The 23,345-nt window shown below is 39.1% G+C and overlaps 2 protein-coding genes across 2 annotated transcripts; both read right to left on the minus strand.

Annotated features, from left to right (window-relative positions):
* Positions 1 to 1,542: 1,542 nt before the first annotated feature.
* On the minus strand, positions 1,543 to 14,901 carry LOC101175215 (integrin alpha-L-like). Its single transcript, XM_078947177.1, has 26 exons — positions 14,648 to 14,901; positions 14,414 to 14,556; positions 14,155 to 14,305; positions 13,836 to 13,971; positions 13,656 to 13,729; positions 12,998 to 13,115; positions 12,758 to 12,901; positions 12,369 to 12,514; positions 12,092 to 12,289; positions 10,452 to 10,582; positions 8,774 to 8,931; positions 8,526 to 8,686; positions 8,327 to 8,443; positions 7,486 to 7,556; positions 7,271 to 7,412; positions 7,040 to 7,138; positions 6,841 to 6,920; positions 6,685 to 6,765; positions 5,785 to 5,860; positions 4,994 to 5,101; positions 4,867 to 4,908; positions 4,669 to 4,794; positions 4,496 to 4,597; positions 4,355 to 4,423; positions 4,175 to 4,285; positions 1,543 to 3,756 (listed from the first exon to the last, which is right to left on the minus strand). The coding sequence occupies exons 1-26, from the start codon at positions 14,762 to 14,764 to the stop codon at positions 3,562 to 3,564; spliced, it is 3,096 nt and encodes a 1,031-aa protein (XP_078803303.1). The 5' UTR covers positions 14,765 to 14,901; the 3' UTR covers positions 1,543 to 3,561.
* A 1,153-nt stretch (positions 14,902 to 16,054) lies between these two features.
* LOC144992184 (integrin alpha-L-like) lies at positions 16,055 to 22,622 on the minus strand. The gene is made up of 6 exons (XM_078947431.1): positions 22,526 to 22,622; positions 18,820 to 18,943; positions 16,901 to 16,992; positions 16,502 to 16,581; positions 16,319 to 16,427; positions 16,055 to 16,232 (listed from the first exon to the last, which is right to left on the minus strand). The coding sequence occupies exons 1-6, from the start codon at positions 22,602 to 22,604 to the stop codon at positions 16,192 to 16,194; spliced, it is 525 nt and encodes a 174-aa protein (XP_078803557.1). The 5' UTR covers positions 22,605 to 22,622; the 3' UTR covers positions 16,055 to 16,191.
* Positions 22,623 to 23,345: the final 723 nt, after the last annotated feature.

The raw sequence follows: 23,345 nt of genomic DNA on the forward strand, positions 1-23,345 counted from the left end.
TCGTTGTCCTCTAGAATTCCTCTAGGAAACATTGAAATGTGATTATAGATTTTTAACCCGTAAAGTGGAAGCTAAAAAAGATCGGACGCCAACTTTAGCCTTGTCTAACTTTTAAAATGCGGCACATAAATATAAAAAAATATTGAAAATATATATTTTTTTTTAAAACAGCGACAAAAGCGGGTATTTTCTAAATATAATAACTGTTTGGACAACTTTATTAGCAGCATCCTTGTTACATTAGACAGCTGGCTGATGAATACTATGCATATTATTATTATCGTGTTTTGTTCTCCATGGCCCGGAACAGACTTTCCAATCTGCTGTCTGGGGGGGTTGGGGACCACTGCTACAGCACACAGTGATCCTGGATTTCTGACTACACCTTTTTATCATCAGCAGATTTTGTTCAAATTATTAATCCTGAACTAAGAATTTCAAGCATTAACTCACTAAAATCTCTGCAGGAGCCAGTTTAGCTCGTTCTGGTTTGCGGCACCTTTGGACCGTGAAACCAGGGTTCAAAACCGGGCTGCTCCCTGGTCCCTTCTCTACTTCTGTGTGCCGGTCCCAAGCCCGGTTTAATTGAGAGGGTTGCGTCAGGCCGGGCATCCGGCGTAAAGCATTGCCAAGTCTACCATGTGACTAGTCCTTGACGGTGAGGATGATTCGCTGTGGCGACCCTTGTTGGGACAAGCCGAAAGGGAAAGAAGAAGAAAAACTCACTAAAACCTCTGCTTTTACAGTTCTACTTTTTCTTTCATGCAGCTTGGGTTGTTCACATCCATTTATGAGCCAAAAATGTGAGCTTTCATTGCCCTGAACAACTACAGACAATCCTAAAACCTTAAGGCCGTGTCACACAGCCACTACATACATTTTCCGCATATTCCACGGACTTAAATCAGTCAGACGTGAATATACGTGGTAGAAGTGAGAAAAGTTGTGGTTCTTTACGTGAAATTTTCACAGATGTTTCATTGACGAACCACACTAAAACCATGAAAGTATGAATCATCCCAAACTTGTACAAATAAATCACGCAAAGAACACAGAAATCAATGTACAACATGAACCGTGCTTGACTATTGCTGCGTTATATGCAATCATTAGTGATCCATGCACCAATTGCGTAATTTTAACGTGATATACCCAATATAAAAGTTATGCTACGGTGGTAGATGCTTGACTAGTCTGATAAACACATGTGGAACGGTCGTGGAAAGGCACAAATTTCTCGCAATAAACTACGTTAAATACTCAAATTTCGTAATTCTCAACTGAACAAAAAATTGGAACAGCTCAAAACAGAATTGACCTAAAGACCCGTTGGCAGACACCCTCGACGGACATCTGCGCACATCAACAAATGACAAACGCAAGAAACGCTTTTGAAGTTCATACATCTCGGTGTATCACAAAAAAAATGAAATATCATCGGAAATAATTTTAGCTGCATAAAAAAATATTTTATTATTAAAAATCCTATCATTTAATGCTGTTGGATATGCTTTCCGTCAAGTAACATTTCATCTTCAGATATTTGGTATATTTTTATTAATAAAAGTGTAACAGAAAGTATGTATAAAATGGAAAACACTTTTAAATCATTTAAAAAAACAACAAGCAATGATTAAAACTCTGAACAGATAGATATACAGACATAAATACATCTGTTTACAGCTCTCCTACCCCTCCAGCGCCCCCTCCTTATCCTTCACCCAAAGTCCCTCCAACACGTCCTTAATCCAAACCCCTCCAACACGCCCCCTCCACCGTTCACCCAAATCCCATCCAGCTCCTGCTCCTCCTGGTCCATCACCCAAACCACCCTCAACTTGACCTCCTCTGTGCGGCTCTAGAGGTGCTATCCCCCAGAGCAGGGGTCGGCAACCCAAAATATTGAAAGAGCCAAATTGGACGAAAAACACAAATATGTCTGGAGCCGCAAAATATTAAAAGCCCTATTTAAGCCTTATAATGAAGGCAACGCATGCAAGATATGTATCTATATTAGCTATATTAACCTGCTATTAGAATGACTAAGTTGCTACAAATACATAATGAGCATTATTAGCGATTAAATGTTTATTTGCCCTGCAGTGGATTCTGCGGAGAACGACGCGTCACGTGACTGCTCTGTTGTGCAAGTTTAACTTCATTACAATATTGATGAATTGTGTTTCATTGCTTTGATAAAATTAAAGAAATGTAATAAAGAAATCTGATTTTTTATGTCATTTTTATTTTACCTCAAAGAAAAGACTTCAAAGCAGCTCTGCTTGTGTACAAGTCTCTCCATGGCCGCGCACCAAAGTACATCTCTGACATGTTAGTGCCATATGAACCATCTCGTACTCTGAGGACCTCAGGGGCCGGCCTCCTGTTGATTCCCAGAGTCAGAACTAAACAAGGGGAATCAGCGTTTCAATATTCTGCAGCTAAAATCTGGAACAGCCTCCCTGAAGTCGTAAGACAGGCCTCTTCTGTGTTCATGTTCAAATCTAGACTTAAAACATTTCTGTTTAGCCATGTATATGACTGAAAGGTCCTATCTGCACTTTTCTTTCCTTTCCTTCCTTTATTTTTAAATCAATTTTCAAAATTTTCCTTTTCTTTAAAAAGAAAATTTTACGTTGATTATTTCTATGATGTATTGTGATTTTAATGCATTTTTTCTGTTTTGTGAAGCACCTTGAATTACTTTGTGTACAAATTGTGCTTTACAAATAAACTTGCCTTGCCTTACACCCACACACATTTACACACATGCAGAAAAGAGCAGTTTATGCTTAGATATGGCAATATCATTTTTACAATTTTTCTTTTGACAGAATTAGGTGATTTCTGTCTGTACAGTTTCTTTAGGGCTTACATTCAAAGTCAGAGTACTACTGGAAATGTTAACTAGAATTTAACACAACTAATTATAGTTATTTTTGCAAAAATTGGAATGAAGATATTATTTTGGAAGGTTTTTCATATTTAAAGTTCAAAGCATGTCCAAAGTTTTTAAAATTGAATTTTACTCTTTAATTTGAGTCTTTATTGGTTATTTTAGAACACTTCACATTGGACATGGCTCAACAATACAAAGTTACATAGACCTGTAAATCATTTTAGTAAGATTTTCATAACGCGTTCCTTAAAACAGAACATGCTCACAGCAGGACCGTTTTCTGCTCTTTGGGTCCTCCCGATTCAGATTTATTCGGTTCTTTCCTGTTTGCCATTTGATCTCCGTTCGGGGAACTGTTTGAACTGGATTATGATTTAAACACTGAATTTATTATAGGTTCAGAAATAAAAAAGTACTTTTCTTCACTAGAGACAGTTCTGGGCAAAGTTTGTAGCAAATCTGATCAAAAGTATCTGCATCATCAGTTTTATCATTTATTTTTTATTTTGGGTCATCAAACTCTTGACCTGGTTTCATAGTTTTGCTTTTTAACAGAAAAAACTCTTTTGGTGATTCTTCCAGATTTTTCTCTATATTCCTTACGAGATGTCAGGATAGTTTCAGGCAGCTGTGAGGCTGAATGTTTAAGCTGAATCCTGGTCCTATGGCTGGTCTTCTTGTTGAGGGTCTCCGTTGTTCTCGGGAAGAGACTGTTGTTCCTCGAGAACTCGATCCGAATCGCCTCCGTCTTCTGATTTACCAACTGTTCCATTAGTGTGTTGTTCCGTGGGGAAGATGAAGACTACTCCTTCCTCTTCTTCGTCCACCGGCGGGTTTTTCCTCTTGAAGTAGCCCAGCTTGTAACAGACATGGAAAGCAGCATAAGACCAAACACTAAAACCTTATTTTCAGTGGGTTTTGGTAACCTGGTCAGCCTAAAGCTCCCAAAATGAAGCTATAGGACAGTTATAAATGTTTGTGTTAACTCAATAAACTGCTGAGGTTCTCTAATTTGTCCACCCCCCCAAGGACCGAATGAGTCATTCATCCCCACATTCAACGGTTTGTTAATCTACATTTAATACCATTTAAAAGACAATTAAAAGAATGAAATGCTGGATGACACTGGTGTTTCTCAAGAGATACCTCTGTGCTTGATCTAGATCTTTTTGAATCTATCAGAATTTGTAATCACCTGAGCCAGGTATTTAGAAGGGACACTTCTATGGAGCTTTCACACCATGACAGAGCAACGACTTCACTGGCAACTCTTACTTTACACAAGATGATTGTTATGATGATGAGAAGCAGCAATCCCCCTCCTGCTCCAGTTCCAATGATCAACCACTGGTTGGGGGAAACGCTGATCTCAACTCGAACTTCGCTCTGTTAAAGCAGAAAAGCTGTAAGCGATTGTTCTTTGGAGTCTCTGTACTCATTTGGATGTTTGCATACCCATTTCGTTGTTGGATCGTTTTCAGTGTGTTGGCCGTTCTTCAAAAGCTTGATCTTCTCAGAGCTTTTCTGTGTTCAATACAGAAGATCGAAAAATGAATGGATGAAGGATCGGTGAGGTTGCGTCACACTTCCTCGTACCTCATTGTAAGAAGCCAGCACATAGCGCCTCCTGTCGGTATCGACGTGTATCAAACTCTTGAATCGGATGTCTGTGCTGCCTCCAGTAAAGCCAGAAAACATCTGTCAAGTAACAGAACACCCATTGAGAACGCTGCCTTGTTTTTCCTGTTTCTAGTTGCTATAGTACGAACCTCTGCATAATGACGAATGTCTCTAAAATGCACGTCTGCCTCCAGCCTGAAGACAGCGGTAGAGTGTTTTTTCAGACTGAAACTGTTGCACTGTGTGATGATGCATTCCATGTCCGGTGAACAGTGCTGAAACAAAGCAAACTGATGTCTTACTGAAGAAGTCCGAATGTTTAGTTTATTCTAATGCTTTTTACTCACCTCAGATTTTAGATGGGGAGCACTAGAGCACTGGGTTTTGTTCTGAAGGAAAAGATATGTTAATATCTTATAGTATGACCAGAAAAACAATCGTATGAAAGCCTCTTTTTACGATTTGTCTACGTACTTTATGAACTAAAACTTGAAAGTTGATTAATTCAAAGTTGTATTTGACTTGTGTTGGGAAGTGCAGCGACACATTGACCGGAAACTCCTTGAAACCAGTATTATCTATCTGTAACAGATGAGAGCACTGTCAGATCATGCACACATTGATTTCCTGTTTCAAGGCCATGTCACACAGCTACAACATACATTTTCCACGTATGAAAGGATACATGTGTGACATACGTAATTCACAAGTGTTTTTTGCGTTCGGTGTGCATAGATGTCCATCAAGGGTTTCAGAGCTACGGTTCTTTATGTGAATTCGATTTGGAGCTGTTCAAAATTTATGGAAGGTTGAGAATTACGCAGTTTATATGTAACGTAGTTTATATGCAATTATTGTGTAAACTTTCCACAATTGTGTGTGATTTTTGCAAGATGCATATGTGGCTTTCCACGACCGTTCCACATATGTCTAACAGACTTTTCACGCATTTACCATCGCACATATCACGTTCAAATTACATAAATGACGCACAAATCACCAATTCTTTGAATATAAATGCCACAATAGTCACACACGGTTCATGTTCTATGTTAATTAATGTGATCTTCTCATGGTTTAGTCTGACTTCTTCTGTAGTTGACGTGGTTCATTTGTGATACATTTGTAAAAATTTCACGTACAGACCACAACTTTTTTTACTTTTTCCACCTATATTCACGTATGACCAGTTTTCATCCGTGCAAAATGTACATTGTGGCTATGTGACATGGCCTTCAGAGGGAAGGATGCTGCTGGTGTCTCACCTGGTAAGTAATGACCATTTTTTTGGGTTTTGTATCCTTTGTTGTGAAGTTCAGGTAGGAGACACTGTCCTCTTTTCTATGAAAGAAGACTCGGTTTGACAAAATTCTTTTGTAAACATTCAATAACTAACAGGATCTGTTTTTGTGAAATTTTGTGAAATATTTAAACTAGGGGTGTAACGATTCATTATAACAACAATTCAATTAATATTATAATTTGGGTTTGATTATACAATTTATTGTCAATATTGGTTCAATCCTTTTCTCTTACCTAAAATGGATCCAGGACATCTTTTGCCAAAAATTCAAACAGTGTGACTCAGAGATAAATACCTGGCTACTGAACAGTGCAGATAAAGTTTTGCAGATTCTCTGTATTTATTCAAAACAATGAAGTGTAAATTTAATATGCGTGAAAACAAACAAGTAGACAAGAAGTTTGGGCAAATCCATTCACATTTCATAAAGTTGTTTTACTGTTGTTTTTTCAAATTAAATAATCCAAATGTAATATAGAACATTCTACCACACTGCATGGTCACGTCTTTGCTAAATTCAAAGAGTTTCCACAAGTTGAACTGGAATGATGGTTGATGATATTTTGCTGTCATCATGTGTGTATTGTTCGCTGTGATGGCAGAAAAAAATGTTCATCATTACAGTCCATGTCACTTCGTCATTTTTAGTTTAAAGTAAAATAAAACCTACCGCACCTCAATTCAAATGGTATTTTCCATAATAAATTTATTTCATTTTGAAACAGTTTTATAATGGAATAGTTTGATTTGAATCACACCTTGCCGCAGACAGATTGATCTGGTTGGATAAATCAATTCATCAAATGATCAATTGATTGTTTCACCCCTAATTTAAACAGTTGATAAGAAAAGGAAAACTTACACTGCGATCACCATCCTGATTTCATATTGTACCTTAATGGTTTTGGTCACAGAATCAATCGTGCTGGAGTTTGTGTTATCACTGTGGACACACAGTTGTCTCCATTACAAAAAATACTTTGGCAATGAACCGAAACGTATTAGCTCACGTGCATACCTTTTGCCAAAGACGGTCATTGTCATTGTGTCATTCCAATCAATATCCTTAATGACATGGAAAGACGACTGGAATGTTGCCTTGATGGACACAAGAGATGCTGATGTTAGCCCTAAACAAGCCCGAATCAAACACACTGGAGAAACTGCTGGTTTTGACTCGTTTTAGGAATGGTGTCAACATGCCTATTGGAACTAACCTTGGAGCCGCTGCGGTACACAGGACGGCTGATGCCACACTGAGTTCTGTCACGCACTTCTTTCAGATCATAGCACTCATACAAAGTTTGTCTTGTGGCCTTTTAAAGGAAAGAAAAAGGCTGAGTTCAAACCCTTTACATATATATTTGTGACAGTTTTTTTGATGGATCAATGCTGCTGCCAAAAACTCTTAAGAATGACCCTGTTCATAGACAGAAAGTTTGAATCACCTTTGTGACATTCATACTGGAAAAGGAAAGGCCAGGAGAGTGGAGCACAGTGAGGCTGGTGTTGTATGAGTCGTCCCCTTTATTGACCAGTACTATGGAAACGTTGAAGTAACTCTGGTCGGACACCAACAGCGTTGGCGTCCTTGTAGATTGAAAGAGCATCTAGTCAGAGACAGTGGCAGAATGGCTGTTCCGTGTATGTTGAATATACTTACATGAAGTTGAAATCTACATCCAGTTCAGCAATGCAAGTGTCATTATTTTTGCATTGTTTCTCAAATGGAATCTGTTAAAAAAAGAAAAACACTATTCATTTTGTGCTACTTATTACTGCCACAACCCTGATCTTAACCCTTCAACACCAGAGATGTCACAGGAGATACCTAAATAACACACGCTCTTGACATCTACAACTCTCAGACTGTTTGACATGGTCAATGGGAATTAGCTGATTCTGGTGCTAACCTTTTCTCTGTGACAAGTTTGGCTAATTTGTATTGATTGCATAAAAACTTCACTACGATAAGTGTTGTGTATCAGTGCAAGCTGGCTTTTCTCCACTTCAGGATCCTCTGGAATGACATTAACTGCATAAATGAGTAATGGTAGTCGAAAGAATGTAAACACTGAAGGTCGACACAAGTCAACACTGTTGTTAACCAGGATGATTAAAAGCCTCAAAATGAATACATGTTTCTGATTATAATTAGTGTTTATTCTAGTGAGGTGAAGAAACACATGAACGCAACTTTTTCTCTGATCCATTTGGTACAGTTCTTTAGAAACAAATAAAAAAAAGCTCCCATAATTAATGACATTTCTTTAAGTTTACTAAGTTTTATAAAAACCTTTACATAGTTGTAATATCCTTTTAATTTTGCTCAATGTTTTGTTGGATTTTTGTCAGTAAAAATTCAAGGTTAGAATAAGAAAATGAATCCGACCTGGCTTAACATTACCCCACTTGTTCCAACATCTTTTGACAAATGTATCCTTTTTAGCTTTTTTAAGGCATGACCCACCGTTACAAATTGTTACATTTTTCAGAGTACACACCTCAAAAATGGCCTCCTTCTTACTGTCCACGTTTAGGACAGCACTTGCGTTGTCATTATCAGGCTGGGAGAAGCTTAACTTAACGCTGATAGGGGATAGAGTGTCTTTTACACATTTCTGCAGACAAAAAGAGGAGTTTAAACCAGTGTGGACATACTTGAGAAAGTTTAGAAAGGCAGTATTATATAAAATGGCATACCGGCAAGTAGACTGAATGGTTGAAACATGTCACTTGTGTGGTTAAGTTGCAGTGCATGTGAAGACTCTTGGTTTTATTATAAGTTGGATTGAAGAATCCTCGATGGGTTTGTTTCATCAAATCCATGCTGAGAAGGATTCTTATGGCGGAGTTAGCTTTTTCTACAAATACATACAGCAGGTCCAAAAATCATATTATTTTCAGCCATTTTTTAAAATATATTTCATTTCTGAGTCTGGTTCTTCTACCTGTTACGCTCTTTGTTGCCTCTTTCAACTCAAAGCACGTTGTTAGGTTGACCATGGGAAGAACTTCATGGGCATTGCTCACGCAGTCGATTTTCTCGATACTTATCATTTCAGGATGGAATGACACGGAAGCTGCAACATTATAGACTGGCTTGGAGCTGGAACACATCCCATGAAGGAAAATTGTACAATTGGTTTAAGTCAAGCAATCACAACAACAACAACAAAAACAAGACAAAACATCTACGATACATATAGATTGATTGGAACATAAAGAAAATAAAAAAGATAAAAAAAAGTATGGATAGCACATTGGAAATCAGGATTCAATTCCCAGGGGGGCAATAAACAATAAAATAATCCAGTGTGTTGGTTCTGTTGGAATGCGACTACTCAAATAATCCTGATCAGATTACATATAGAAACAGTTTGCTTTGAAATCCACAAGGTTTACTGCAAAGCAACTGGTAGCTTAACGTTCCAAAATCCACAAATGGCAACTGATACCACAACTTCAGATTGAAGAGGTACAACTCAAATGCAACTCAAATAGGAGAACCAGAACACCAGGCCAGCATAGGGGCTGTATCAAACTCCCAACCAGAACTTGTCTTTCTGAGGGATGAACATCTGAGGACAGAAACTTGTGATCACCACAGTGGCAGACCTCCAAGAGAGATCCTCACGCATGAAAAACTGGACAGCACTGAGCCCTGACATGATACACACCCACTGGTTAAAGGCTGGCTCAACTCATTGCACTGCATGAGCGCCTGGCAACACAACTGAACCAGCTGCCAAAAGATGGGACTAGCCCCGAATGGCTAACGGAAGAGGGAACTATCTTGATCCAGAAGGATCCCTTATGCATCATTGCAACCAAAATAATTGGGCACATGGATCTATACATGAGTAGAACAGAAGAGCATTGGTGGAGATACCAGAGGAGTCAAACACCAACTCCTTATTGACAGAACAGCCACTGAAGACTGCAAGTCATGACTTACCAACCTGTGTATTGCCTGAATTGATTACAAAAAAGCCTATGACTTAATGCCATACACATGGATCGCTGAATACTTGGAGCTGTAAAACTTCAACAGGTTTCTAAAATCCTTCATAAGAAACTCAATGAGGTTGTGAAAAAACACTTTTGATGTCCATGAAATGTGACATATACCCAGGAGTTGCTCTGTCCCCAGCGAAGAGCTGTCGACACGAAAAGCTCTTCGCGATACATACCAGCAACCTAAGACTGTATGCTAGCCGCAGGGAAAGAGGCTGAGGACTTGTGAACTATCTAGTATTAATGGGAGGGCAAGCCACTGCTTGAGATGTACCACAGAACCCTGACTTAAGTTGATATTAAAAAGTTTGACCAATTGACACATTGGCACTTTTACATTTAGTACACACACACACAGCACACTGAGCACTTTGAGCATGATTGTCAATTTAGTGTTATTTTTCTAAGAAATCCAAGTGTCACACTGTCTGTCTGGAGGATTGTTTCCTCGACATTCCTAATGGTCAGCTGTGATGCTAGTTTGATGTCTAACAAAAAAAATGTTTAAAAAAATATATTTAAATGTATCTTTACAAAAAAGTTAATGATCAAGTATTAACCCTAAAAAACCATGCATACAGGAATCACATACAGAGTTCACTATAGGCATACCTTAAAACAACAGCAGCTCCCTGTGATCCAATCACAATGTCTGGAAGCCCATCGTTTCCAAGGTCTCCATGTCCATCAATGGCTAGCCCAAACAGCTTCATTGCAGGTTCAAAACTCTTTCCACTGATTCTCTAAAACATAAAGAGAACCTTTTTCATCTTTATGACATTTTTTACATAAAAATATATACTGAAGTGGGGGCTGGTTTTTAAATAAATGGTTTAAATATCTTTTTTTACACTACTTTTCTGTTTGTTTTAAAAGTGAATACAGTAAACCCTTGTTTTTCGCGGGGGTTACATTCCAGAAAGAGCCTGTGATAGGCAAAAACCGTGAAGTAGAAACCTCTATTTTTTTTTTACAATTATGATACAATTAAATACTCTATTATACATTGAAAAGAAAGAAAAAGACAATTTAATAGGCTCAAGCATTTGTTTCACAAACTAAAGTACTTTAGAAACGTTTTTTTCAACAAATAACTTCTGTTCTGTACTGTCAAATAATAATTTAAATCATCAATGTGAACAGAAGACTTCAAATTGCGGAGATTAGCCCCGCCCACCGCGACCCGAGAGTAATTGGATTAAACGGGAGAAAATATAAAATGATGATTATGAAAAAATACAAAGTACAGTCGGACAAATAGTGACTCAGGTGTATTTAACTGCTCTAAGTTCAGACTGAGCCACTGCATCTTGACTCCGCTCTGCAGTGTTTTCTTCTTTTGAAGCCCGCGGTGCAGCTGAAGCTGTGTTTATTCGGGAGAAGAACATAGTGATCGGCAGTTGGTGTCGCTCTTTTTTTCTTCTTCGCAAAAACATCTTTATACACCGACATGCCAACATCAAGAGAATTTGCAAGTACATAATGTAAATTTGGCAAGCTGTTTTACATATGTGTACATATTAAACTGCAACGTTATTGACGCACAGGTAGAGAAGAAGCGGAGTGACTTTTTAGCCAATCAGAATGCAGAACACAATGCACGATGCAAATCCGTGAAGTAGCTAAACCGTGAAAAGTAAACTGTGTTATAGCGAGGGATCACTGTATTCATATTTTTGATTCAGATTTTTTCTGTCCTAAAAAGACGTTGCTATTAGAGGTTTTTCTTTGCATCTACAGTATAGAAGTAGGATACGGGCAATTGAACTAGGAAATAATGTGAGCGCTGGAGGGGCATTACAGACCTTTCATACCAGGGGGAGTCTCTGCTATAGACTGAGGTAATAATGAGTCCTGCTGGAAATCTAAGCAGGAGCCCAAGGTCTTTGCGTTAAATCCACATAGGAGCCAGTTCATCTGGAATCTTTTAGTTTCACATTGAAAGTAACCTAATGTTTTTAAATGCAGCCATCTATCCATTGTCTAAAACTGCCTTCTTTTGATTGTGGGTCACAGATGCTGGTGCCAACACAGCTGAAGAAGGGTGAGGTATCCTGGACTGTTTGCTGTGCATTGCAAGACCTCTCATCAACTCAGTTTTACTGAATTTCTGTTCCATTCCCTTTAAACGTTTCTCTGAATTTGTTTGTGTTTGTCCCCTGAAGATTAAACTAAAATAGAGGATTGAAAACAAAATCAAAGCATTGATCCATTTGCTTAAGTAGATGTTTCAGACTCAGTCTTTTTGTCACCTGGCTGAAGGTGTGGCGTATCCCACGTTTTCGATCTCCGAGGTATATGTACACGGCTCCATGGTTATCGTCTTCCAGAGGGGCCCCAACTGCTACATCTCGGAGTCCATCTCCATTCAGATCAGCAAGACTGGATAGGGTGGTGCCAAATCTCCCCATGGATGGAGCCGTCACGTTCAGCTTCATTTCCAGTTGCATCTACAGGAATCAAATATGTCCTCTGTTTCTAAATCAGTGTGTCAATAATGCTGACTCTTTCAGTCTCACGATGACCCACCTGATCAGTCAGAGTGTAGACATAGACTTTTCCCTCTGTTTTTTGTAGAGGCTCGTAAAACATTGGAGCTCCCACCAACAGAAAGTCAGTGCTATCATCCAAATCAATATCTACAGTGCAGAGCTCTGCGCCAAAATAGGAACCAACCTGAGGAATATAATGTCTGTATTAGTGGTGTTTTAGGCAATTGAACTGCTTTTTGAAGTTTTCCGTTAATGCTCAGGTTTGTGGTGTTGCCAGGAAGTTCAGTGGTTTCCTCTTAGTAATCATGAAAGTGAGTGAACTTTTTTTTTCCAGAAAACTTTCCAAGCAGCATCAAGTCATTTGTCGAGCACAAGTATTTTCACCTTCTCCATTTGAATTCCAGTAGGTATAATTTTATGGCGTTTCCTTGCTCCCCTCTAGTCTCTGCTGTACCATCCATCGTTCTCCAGTTCGATTGAAAACCACAACCTGTCCAGTGTGCTGAAACCGGGGAGCGCCTGAGAAATACAGAGGAACTCCATTCCTCTCCCCAGTGGATAAACTGAATCCTGCAGCATTATTTTCCATCAAGTTAGACTGACATTAAACATTTAAGCTGATTTCAAACAGGCACATATTCACAAAGCAGCCTGTGGAAAGTTTACCCATGTAGGAGTCCATTTCCATGTCTGGATCTGAAATCTGTTTTTCATGTTGATGATGACGCTCTTCCAGAGAACCACGCCAGCTGTTTGATCCCACTGAGCCCAGGACCAGGGTGTCCTGTCAATGGTAATAACCACTTGGAAACACAAACCTCTCATCTCAGGTTGGATAGTTATTGTTTCTTGAGACACTTTTACTGCACATTGCCTCCAGTTGTAACGAGTGATCATAAAGTAGGTTTGGCCAGCTGTTTAGATATGAATTTTTTTATGCTAATCTGGTAATGATGAATAAACTGTGGAACATACAATATTACATGTATGCGATTTACCGAGAACCATTATCAAAATTCTGATGGTAAAGTGTTTTATTTTCTGTCTCTTGTAGTTGATGGCACAGGTGTGTTGCTCAGGCCTGTTTTTACCTTTTGAAAAAAAAATGTCATATGGTAAATGGCGTATACTTGTATAGCGCTTTTTCTACCTTCCTCGAAGGCCCAAAATGCTTTACAGTCACAGTCCCATTCACCCAAGCACGCACACATTCACACACTCGTGGTGGCTGCACCCCATTTCATGCCCTTTCATGCTAAATACTTCAACATTGATGTATTCTTGGAATCATTAAAAAGTGCTGGTAGTATTTAGCATCACTCACCCCGTGATAGGCAGCACTGAATCCACTCTGAGACATTTCATTAGTTAAGTCTCCTGCCAGAGCAGCTTTGGACCCTGAAGAAGATCACACCGGGTTACTTACTACTTACTGATGGAGGATGGAAGATCAGATACAAACTTGAAGAAAAGGTATAAAAAAGATAATGAAAAAAAAAACTACCTTCCATGTTGAAGATCTTATTTTGGAAGTTTTTTTTAATCCCATCAAGGCCCTGATAGTCCTCAATTTTAAAAACATTTTTGTCCTTTGGCTCTGAAGCAATGGGTTTAATTTTCTCCATGCTGTCAATTTTTACCTAAAACCAAAACACTGAAATGATAACTTTGCCAAAACACCATAATGGGTCAGACATTTGATATCTTCAGGACAATAAATCTCACACATTTACTAGACTGTTAATGTTTCCTACAAATTTTAGCAAACAGCTTCTCCACTAATTCAATAAACACACATTTCTATTTTTTTATTTATAACTTACCCCGATGACAAACCGAATGATGTTCTTCTCCTCATATGTTTTAAGACTTGCATTCTTGTAAGGATCACTGGGATCTCCGTCCGTGATGAGAACCAGAACTTGAGTTGCATTAGGGGTGGCACCCGCTGATTTGTTTTCAAACAGGTTAGTTCTGGAACCAACATCAGTGACACCCGTCACACAGAAAGCTTTGTGTAGCTTTCACTTCACAACAATATCAAGTTTGAACAGCTCTCTCACTAGCTGTGAAGTTACTCACAAGATAAACTGAAGGGCTCCATATGTGTTAGTGAGTGCCATCATGTGCTTTTCCTTCTTCAGTTTCTCCATAGCTCTCCCTGCGGCGTGGTCGTTGAAGTCAAAAACTGTCCTGAAGGTGGTGGAGAACTGAACTGCTGCAAACTGAAGCACGAGTAATAAAACATCCACATTACTGATGATAACAATGTGACTGATGTAAACTAATCTGTAAATGTTGCTGCGCTTTACTGACCTTGATTGTTGTGTTGGGTAAACTTTTCATTATACTCTCAATGAAATCTTTGTTTTTTTCAAAGTCTTGTTCAGTCATGCTGCGTGAGCCGTCAAACAGAAAGACCAGGGGCCTCATTTATAAAACTTTGCGTAGGATTTGCGTCAGAAGTGGCGTACGGATGAAACGTAGGACGTGCGTACGCACAGAAATATTCGGATTTATTAAACCGTGCGCACGCACATCCTACGCATCTTTCCCTTTATAAATCACAACCGATTCTAAATGCAGCGCAGCTTTTTGCGGCTACATGACACGCCCATAGTTGCCCATAAATAGTCCGTGAAACGCCCACAAATTAATATTCATGGCTTGCTAAATCATGGCAAACACAGAGAGGAAATCAAAAAAACGTAACTTCACTCAATGTGAAGTAGAAGTTATCGTTGGCGAGGTGGAAAAGAGGAGAAGAATGTTGTTTGGAGGGCACAGTGTGGGCATTACTAATGCCAAAAAGGCACGTGAGCGGCAAACGGTGGCAGACGCCGTAAATGCTGTAGCCTCACAACCTCGGACCGTGGCCGAAATAAAAAAGAAATGAAAGAAATGATCGGACATCAAAGTCGAGGCAAAAAAACGTCTAGCGCTGCATCGGCAGAGTGTGTCCGCCGGGTGGGGTGGGGGGGGGGGGGGGGGGGGGACCGGAGCTGACCCCTCTTGATGAGAAACTGGCCGCTATTATTGGGGAATCCCTATTAAGTCCCCCTTATCGGCGTCCTCCTCCGCCTCAGTCACCTGACTGAGACGGAGGGGACGCCGACACGCCAGGGTCAGGGTGACACAGGAAAGAGAAATAATTCAAATGAATGCAGTCAAGTCACATGTATGCAGGCTACACAATTACAGATTATTAATATAGAACAATTTTATTTTAGTTGCTGGGTGTTCCAGCGGGGCCAGTGGTTACGATGCTGCAGCTGAGCAGCCGTCTGGACCCAGCGTCTCCACGGCACGCGGCTCTCAACCCTCCAGCAGTGGACGCGTCCTCACCGATGCAGTCCTTGAAATGCAGAGGGAAGTCAGTAGTTCAATCAGAGAGGTGGCCAAGGAGTTGGGCGAAATCAAGATCGCCCTGACTGAAATAAACTGCACGATGAGGGAATTCTTAAATAAATAATACTTTCCACACCTCTTTTTCTTTACAAGCGACGCATCACTTCCAAACGCTGGCGCACAGCAGCAGCGTTTGGCTCAAATGCGTGGGGATGGGGTTCAGGGTCGGAGCCAACACAGCAATCAGCGCCAGGGGGTAGAGGCACGTTTTTAAGCTGTGCCACATTGTGTAGCACAGCACATGCCAGCACGATTTGGCGCACACTGTCACTTTCACGTGTTTCTTCCATCTGCCGACGGTGTCGCCGTTTCTCATTTCACCCGTTTTTGTGCGTACGCCTGGGTCAGAGCTTGCGTGGAGGACCGCACATTTTCCCGTCAAGTTTGCTTTTTATAAATCTCAACTATTGCGTAGAGAGTGGCGTACGCCTTCTTTTGTGCGTACGCAACGTTTATAAATGAGGCCCCAGGTCTACTTTATTCTTGGTGCACTCTGGAAAAAATATGTGGTTTAGCACATTTGATTAAGAGCAGAGCAAACATGGACAGGACAGAATACGTCATTTCCATTTCTGTCACCTTGGAAACCTGGTTTAAAAATGGAGGAAAGATTATCTTTCATGCTAAAACACCAACTGTTGAGGTAGGAGTTCCCATAGCATTCATGGACAACACTTGGACTGCACACCTATAACAGAAGATGAAAGAGAAATCCAGTTGGAATGTCCCCTAAAGATCCCTCAGAATGTGAGGAGCTCTTACTGTGAACTCAGATCCAGTGGGTTTAGCAGCTATTGACAAACCCAAGTGCTTGATCACAGTTCTGTTTGATTCCAGAAACTCTGTCAAAGTAAAATTAAGGTAATCAACAAGCTTTGTGGTTGGCTACATTTATAAGAAAAACGTTTAGCTTCATATACAAAATATACAAATATACACCTCATGTGTCAGAAGATTCATAACCCCTATTGTAAAAGTAAAATATGTCCAACACAAGAGACCTTCAGGTCTCTTCTGTTTGCTCAGCTGTTGGACAGAACAAATTTAGAAAAAAAAAGCTTTGTAGTCACATTCATCAAATGCTCCCTATTTACATTTTATTGAAGTATTTTTGTTTTTTTTTATTTGATTACGGGGATTGAGAGTGTTAGAGGTTCATACCCTGGGAAGTCTGGCAACTTGACTTTCCTTCGTGGCTGTATTTGCATACTTTCCCGGATCTGTTTAAGCTCAGAGGTGCCGTGATAATAATTCTGTGGATCACAGTTAAGCTATCAGGTTAAGAAAAGTACATATGGTTACATATATTAGCCACATGACGTAAAACTTACAATACTCACAATAATTTAGGGATATTGCGGAAAAACTTGGGGAATGTTGTAAACACAGTGTTTCACTTCACAGAGTTTCAAGATAAAGAGGAATTGGGGTGAAAGAAACACTGTGTTTTCTGTTTTCCACATATTAGTCTCATTGTGTACAGTGTGTCTTACCTATCGGGGCCAAAACCACGATACTGTTAAAAATAAAAATAAACTGTCAATGTGACATCAATGCCAAGATTCTGTGGGTATAAAAAGCTGATTTTGGCAGCAAGTCATTCCAAGATCATCATTCAACCATGAAAACACAACATCATGTGTGCCTTCTGGTTGGTAGTAGACAGTCAGATGTTTTAGGTGAACTTGGTGAGTCTCAATGTATCATCAGCACCCTTGCATCAAGACACAGAACTACTGGCAAAGTTTCTGACAGACCAGAAGTGGAGCCTCACCATTGACAGACCACCACCATGACGATTAGGACCTCATCACTCAAGACATGGTTTACCAAACGCCACACAGCTGCAGGTCCGTTTACCAGATGTTAGGGGTACTAGGGTTCCCAGACAAACCATTGGACTCAGACGTTTTGACTTGAATGCCAGATGGCTATTACAGGTGACTTCACTGACACCAAGACATCCCCATGAACATCTTAAGAAGACCATGTGACCTGGACAGAGCAGCAATGGTCTACTGTCCAGTTCACTGATGAGTGTCGGGTCACTTTGCACAGAAATGATGGTTGTCAGTGATGCTGGAGAAGGCGAGGTGACCAACATGCCAAGGTCAACATGGTCCCCAGAGTTGGCTTTGGTGGAGGAGGTGCTACAGTCAGGCATCACCAGTCAGACTAAAACCCATTTGGTTATTGTTGATGGCCCAGTCAGTGCACATTCTTACCTCAGGAACATCATTGTCCCCCAATCCCACCAGCTCACCCCAACTTTCATTCATGGAGGATAATGCTCCACCACCAGAATAGTCACAGCTGGACATCTGGAACTGGGTGTGACTCATATGGTTTAGCCAGCAATGACCTCCGACGGGCGGCTGTGGTACAGTGGTGGGGCGGTCGAACTCTGATTGGAATATTCCAGATTTGATTACTGCCTTGCCCCCCCAATGTGTCGAAGTGTCCTTGGGCAAGACACTGAACCCCACCTTGCCTCTGGTGGAAGGTTGGTGCCAGTGTTCGGCAGCGAAGCCCCCACCAGTGCGTGTGAATGGGTGAATGTGTGTATGGGACTGTAAAGTGCTTTGGGCCTTTGAAGAAGGTAGAAAAGCGCTCTACAAGTATACGCCATTTTCCATTTACCTGAACCCCATAGAGCAGGCCTGGGACCAGCTGAAGCAGAGAATGGATGATCTGACCTCACCTCCAAGTGACCTGGCAGAACTTGTGGAAGAGTGGAACGCCTCAGAGCAACATCATGAGGTTAGTGAGGAGCAGGACACGTCCCTATCAAGCTGTTATTGAAAGAAATGCCAGAAAACCCTCTTTTGACATGGTCAGTTTCTGTTACTTGGGGCTGCCTTTAATATTGTCTTGATTTTTTGGGTAATACATCTCAAACTACTAAAAATGCAGTTTCTTCCCATTAGTAATATCAAAAGTAGCTTTCATGCATTTGATTTATATTCATACCACATCGGAAAAGCAATATCCCAAATTTATTGAGAGTAGTGTGTCTAGTTGAACCACAAGTGATCATTAAAAAAGGGCTTTCTGAAAGTCTTCAGCGAATAAAAACATACCCCATCTTCTCAGCTGATTTCATCTGAAGCACTTTATATCCAAAAAAATCATTCTTCTCTCCAGAAAAGACTTTGGGATCTGTTGTTCCAATGTTGAAAGCCAAAGAACCCGGGAAGACTGCAACTAAAAAGAAAGGTAAGAAATATTTGATTTGACTATAACAAGTGTGATTTGAACCGTTAGATGTTTAAAAAAAAATCAGTGGCAAGTTTTCTTTAATCTAGAATCTATGATGACAAAACTAACACAAAAAGTAAATTATTTCTAGTTTTTCTGTGGAATCAAAATGAAATTAACTAATGTCACACAAGCCACGAAGACATAGAAACAGTTGTTTAAAAACGAGACATTCAAGTTTGGAACTAAAAAAATTGCATTACTGGAAAAGATGGAGAAAAAAATCTCTACATAGGAAAAGGTAAGGTAAAAAAAATCCTACGATTTAATCAAAAAGCTCTTAATTTGAAAAAGTGGGTATTAGGTAGAAGAAGTGGGATATGTTTGTCTGAGGAGTTGGTTGAATTGTAAAGTGTTGTGCAGATTCTTGGTGTTTGTCTTCAAGCACAACTTTGCACCATGAAGGCTTTATTTGAGAGTATTTTATTTTGAAAGGATCTTCTGCATATGCAGCTGTGAAAAATCAGTTCAATTTTATTTATATTGTCCAATATCGCAACACAGTTGTCCTAATGAGCTTCACACTGATAATTGCACAAAAACATAAAATCCAATCTCTGACTGCCAAACTAAACAGACTAAGCTAACTGGACATCCCTGTCCTTAAACCCTCCTTCTCGGTGTCTAAAAGAAGGTAAATATGTTATTTATAAATGTAGATATGATAAAATATGATTTAATCAGTCATTCATCTTCGAAACCTGTTTTTTTTCTCTCCCTTTTTAGGGTCACAGGGCAGCCGTAGCCTAACACAGCCACTCGTGGGTGAAGGCAGGGTGCACCCTGGACAGGTCGCCAGTCTGTCGCAGGGCCACAATAACATACCCATACACACTCACATCACACCGAGGGACAGTTTAGAGCTACCAGTTAAACTGTAAAGCATGTTTTTGGACGGTGGGAGGAAGCCACGCATGCATTCGGAGAACGGGCAAATTCCACACAGAAAGGTGATTTTGTTTCAGGTCCCTCAGCCAGGTTAAAGTCCTGGCTGAGGGACAGGTTTAAGTCCTATTTAATTATTTACAATAATTAAATTAGCTGCTTTTAACTATTGTTAATACTCAAAAGCTACAATTAAGTATAAATAAATGGTTTAATGTTCACAAAATTATTTTTTTAAATGGTTAACTGGGACTTTGTGGCTCTGGCTGAGTTTTGGTTTGTTAGAATTTAGACCAAATGACTTAGAGAGTATTATTAAAGGATTTATTCGTCTGTATAGCTTCTACTTTCTTTCACAGGAGTGAATACTCAGATGCTTGCATGAGAACTTCCTGATGAATGGTAGCGAGCAAATCCTTTTTAAGACTACAATTTCCTTCAGGTTACAGTCATGTAAGTTCCCAATTTTTCTACAAGCAGCAGTACCTAGAAATTTGATTTTGTAACAGAGCTAAAGCATTGCAACATTTTAATTCTTTTTTTTCTTTTTACTTAAAAAAAAACTGTGCTAACGCAGTGATGATGCACAATAGCATGAGATTTAAACTGTAAATTTGTTCGAATTTTTAAGATAACAAAACAAAAAATGTCAACCACAAATAAAAATGAAACTTCATAAACTTGTTAATCCATTTATTGTTTTTTAAACTGTTAGCCAAATGGGCTACCTCAGACCTTTAACGTTGACGTCACGGCCACGCGGCCTCGGGTATGCATTTGTCTTACTTCTGGGTAGTAAATGTACTCACAGAAATAACATATTTCCTTTTTAGTGTGCCAAAGGTTATATATGATCATATATATGGATGAAGTTTACTCTGAAAGTCGTAAGAAAAGCATGATATAGACTATTTAAGCTTTGTTTACACCGCCCTTGGCAACGCGCGTTCAGGTGACAACTTCCGAAGAAAGGTCAATGTAGACGCACATCAGCGCGCGTTTCGGGCTTCCACGTTCAAAACTTTCACGTTGACACACAGCTAAGCAACTTTTCACAACAGCTTTCCAGCTCTACGTACAAAACTGGCATCCCGCGTTGAAAGTTAAATCCGGTGACCTTTGACTAATGAGGAACTCAGATTATGTAGGGATGAATGGATGGCATCGCTTTAAATTCACCGAACTGCCAACTGTTTGATAAATCAATCATTACAGAGACATTTTACAATTGTGGTTTTGGGTCCGGCCAAAATGATCCAAGTCTTTCAATTCTCAGAATAGAGCTGTGAATAAAAAGCTTGGAACAATATTTGCGAGAATTTTACCGCTTTGACATTTTGCACCAAGACTCTTCCAGCTATAGGTTGCGGACATGAGCTAGTAAATAGTAAAAAAAAAAGAAGAGGAAGCCCCACCCTGCTCCTTCAGTGTGAACACCGTTATGGTGGAGGACAAGAACTTACAATCGGTGTTTTTCTTAAATGCGCGTGTAAAGCCCAGAATTTAGCTTCATCCAAACCAAATTAGTCAAATTAGTTGAGGCCCCCAAAAAAAGTTAAAGGTTATTTTAATGATGAAAGTCTGAAATTATAGGTCAGGATTGGGTTTCAATAGAACCCTCCCAAACAAACCCAGTTATTCTGAACCTTTCAGGAAAACAGCAGCTCATTTGAAACTTTTACACATCTTTCAAGCTTTTCACACAGACTTCAACTCTGCAAGGACTCTTAACTGAGGGTTTTCAGACTGATATGTATGGCTGTAGTTACCGTCGACGGTCTCTTGTTGTCATTTTGTGGTCTGTATATAACTGTTACTTTTCACCTCCTTCTTTGAAGCAAGACTTACCTACGTATAAGTAGGGGTGTAACGATGAATCAGTGAATTGATTTATACTCCTACAACTAAACCGGATCCATCCGTCTGAAGCAAGCTGTTAATCGAATTGATCTTTACTTTTATAAAACTATTAAAAAATAAAATAAATCATTTATTCCAGTGTGTGGAAACATGTGACCATAACATGAGGTCTAATGTTCTGTTTGAAAAAAACAACAACAACAGTGGGCTGAACTTTAGGAATTAAAATGTGAATGGATGTGGCATTGATCCTTGTTTGTTTGTTTGCGGAGCATCAAAAATAAATCAATAATCGGATGAACAACCACAACTTATGATATGAATCAAATCATTGGCAAACGAATTGTTACTTTTAGAATAATTTGAAAAAGTCAGGAAACATTTTAAAAACAGCTGATTCACTTGAACACAAACACATTTTCAATCATTTTGTTTTCTTTGATGATCTTTTAGAAAAATAAACTTTAGTGTAAGATGAAAACGCCAGAACTAAAGCGAATCTTTGTGGCTTTGTCTGTGCTGGAATCGTTACACTGACTCCATTGTAGGATTTCCTAATTTTGAAGATAACCACCTTTTTCCCTCTTTGAGAAGGCACAAAATAGAAACACTTAAAGAAAGTGTTTTTTTTTTGTTTTGTTTCACAAGAAAGAGGTAGAACGGTCAGAAAAACGAGATCAAACTTGTTTTTTTGGCTCTGAATGTGTATTCTGTATTCTCCCAAAACCCAAAATAAACACCATTTTGTTTCCTACTTGAAGTAAAATTAAAATGTTGTCCTACCTGCAGCCCAAATGCAGCAGATCAGGCAGATGTCACGCATCTTTTTTTTGGTGGTGGAGAACTGTTGCATGAGTTTCATGAGAATGTGATTGCTTCCATAATATGGAAGCGATTTTGTAGCATTAATAAAAAGCAAAGTCAAAACCAGAAATGCTTTTTCATTTTCAAAATGAAGCTGCATTTTTTGACTCAAAAATAAAATGAAAAAGCAATCCACCAAAATGCTTTTTCTTTTCCTTCCTCAACACAGCTTATTCTGTCACTTAATTAAAATTAAAATTAAAATGGTATTTGACATTTCATTTTCAAAACGTTCCATGGTAAATATGTAGCATAATTCATTTAGAAATGTTTAATTTGACATTTAAAATGGATTAATAGAAATGCTTTTTAATTTTCAAAATGAAGCTGCATTTTTTTGACTCAAAATTAAAAAGAAAAAGCATCCCTTCAAAATGCTTTTTCATTTCCTTCCTCAACCCAGCTTTTTCTGTCACTTAATTAAAATGATAAAGAAAATGGTATTTGACATTTCATTTTCAAAAAGGTCCCTGGTAAATGTGTAGCAAAATTCATTTAGAAATGTCTTATTTGACAATTAAAATGGATTAACAGAAATGCTTTTTAATTTTCAAAATGTAGCTGCATCAAATGCCTCAAAATTCAAATGAAAAAGCAATATTTCAAAATGCTTTTTCATTTTATACTTAAAACTGCTTATTCTGTGTCATAATTAAAACGAAAATGCAAAGAGGGGATTGCATTTGCAATTTCAAATCCACCCTGCAAAACTTGGAGCAATATTCATTTAGAAAAAGCA

Source organism: Oryzias latipes, chromosome 1 (assembly GCF_053564925.1).
Source record: "Oryzias latipes strain Hd-rR chromosome 1, Olatipes_Hd-rR_3.1".
NCBI lineage: Eukaryota > Metazoa > Chordata > Actinopteri > Beloniformes > Adrianichthyidae > Oryzias > Oryzias latipes.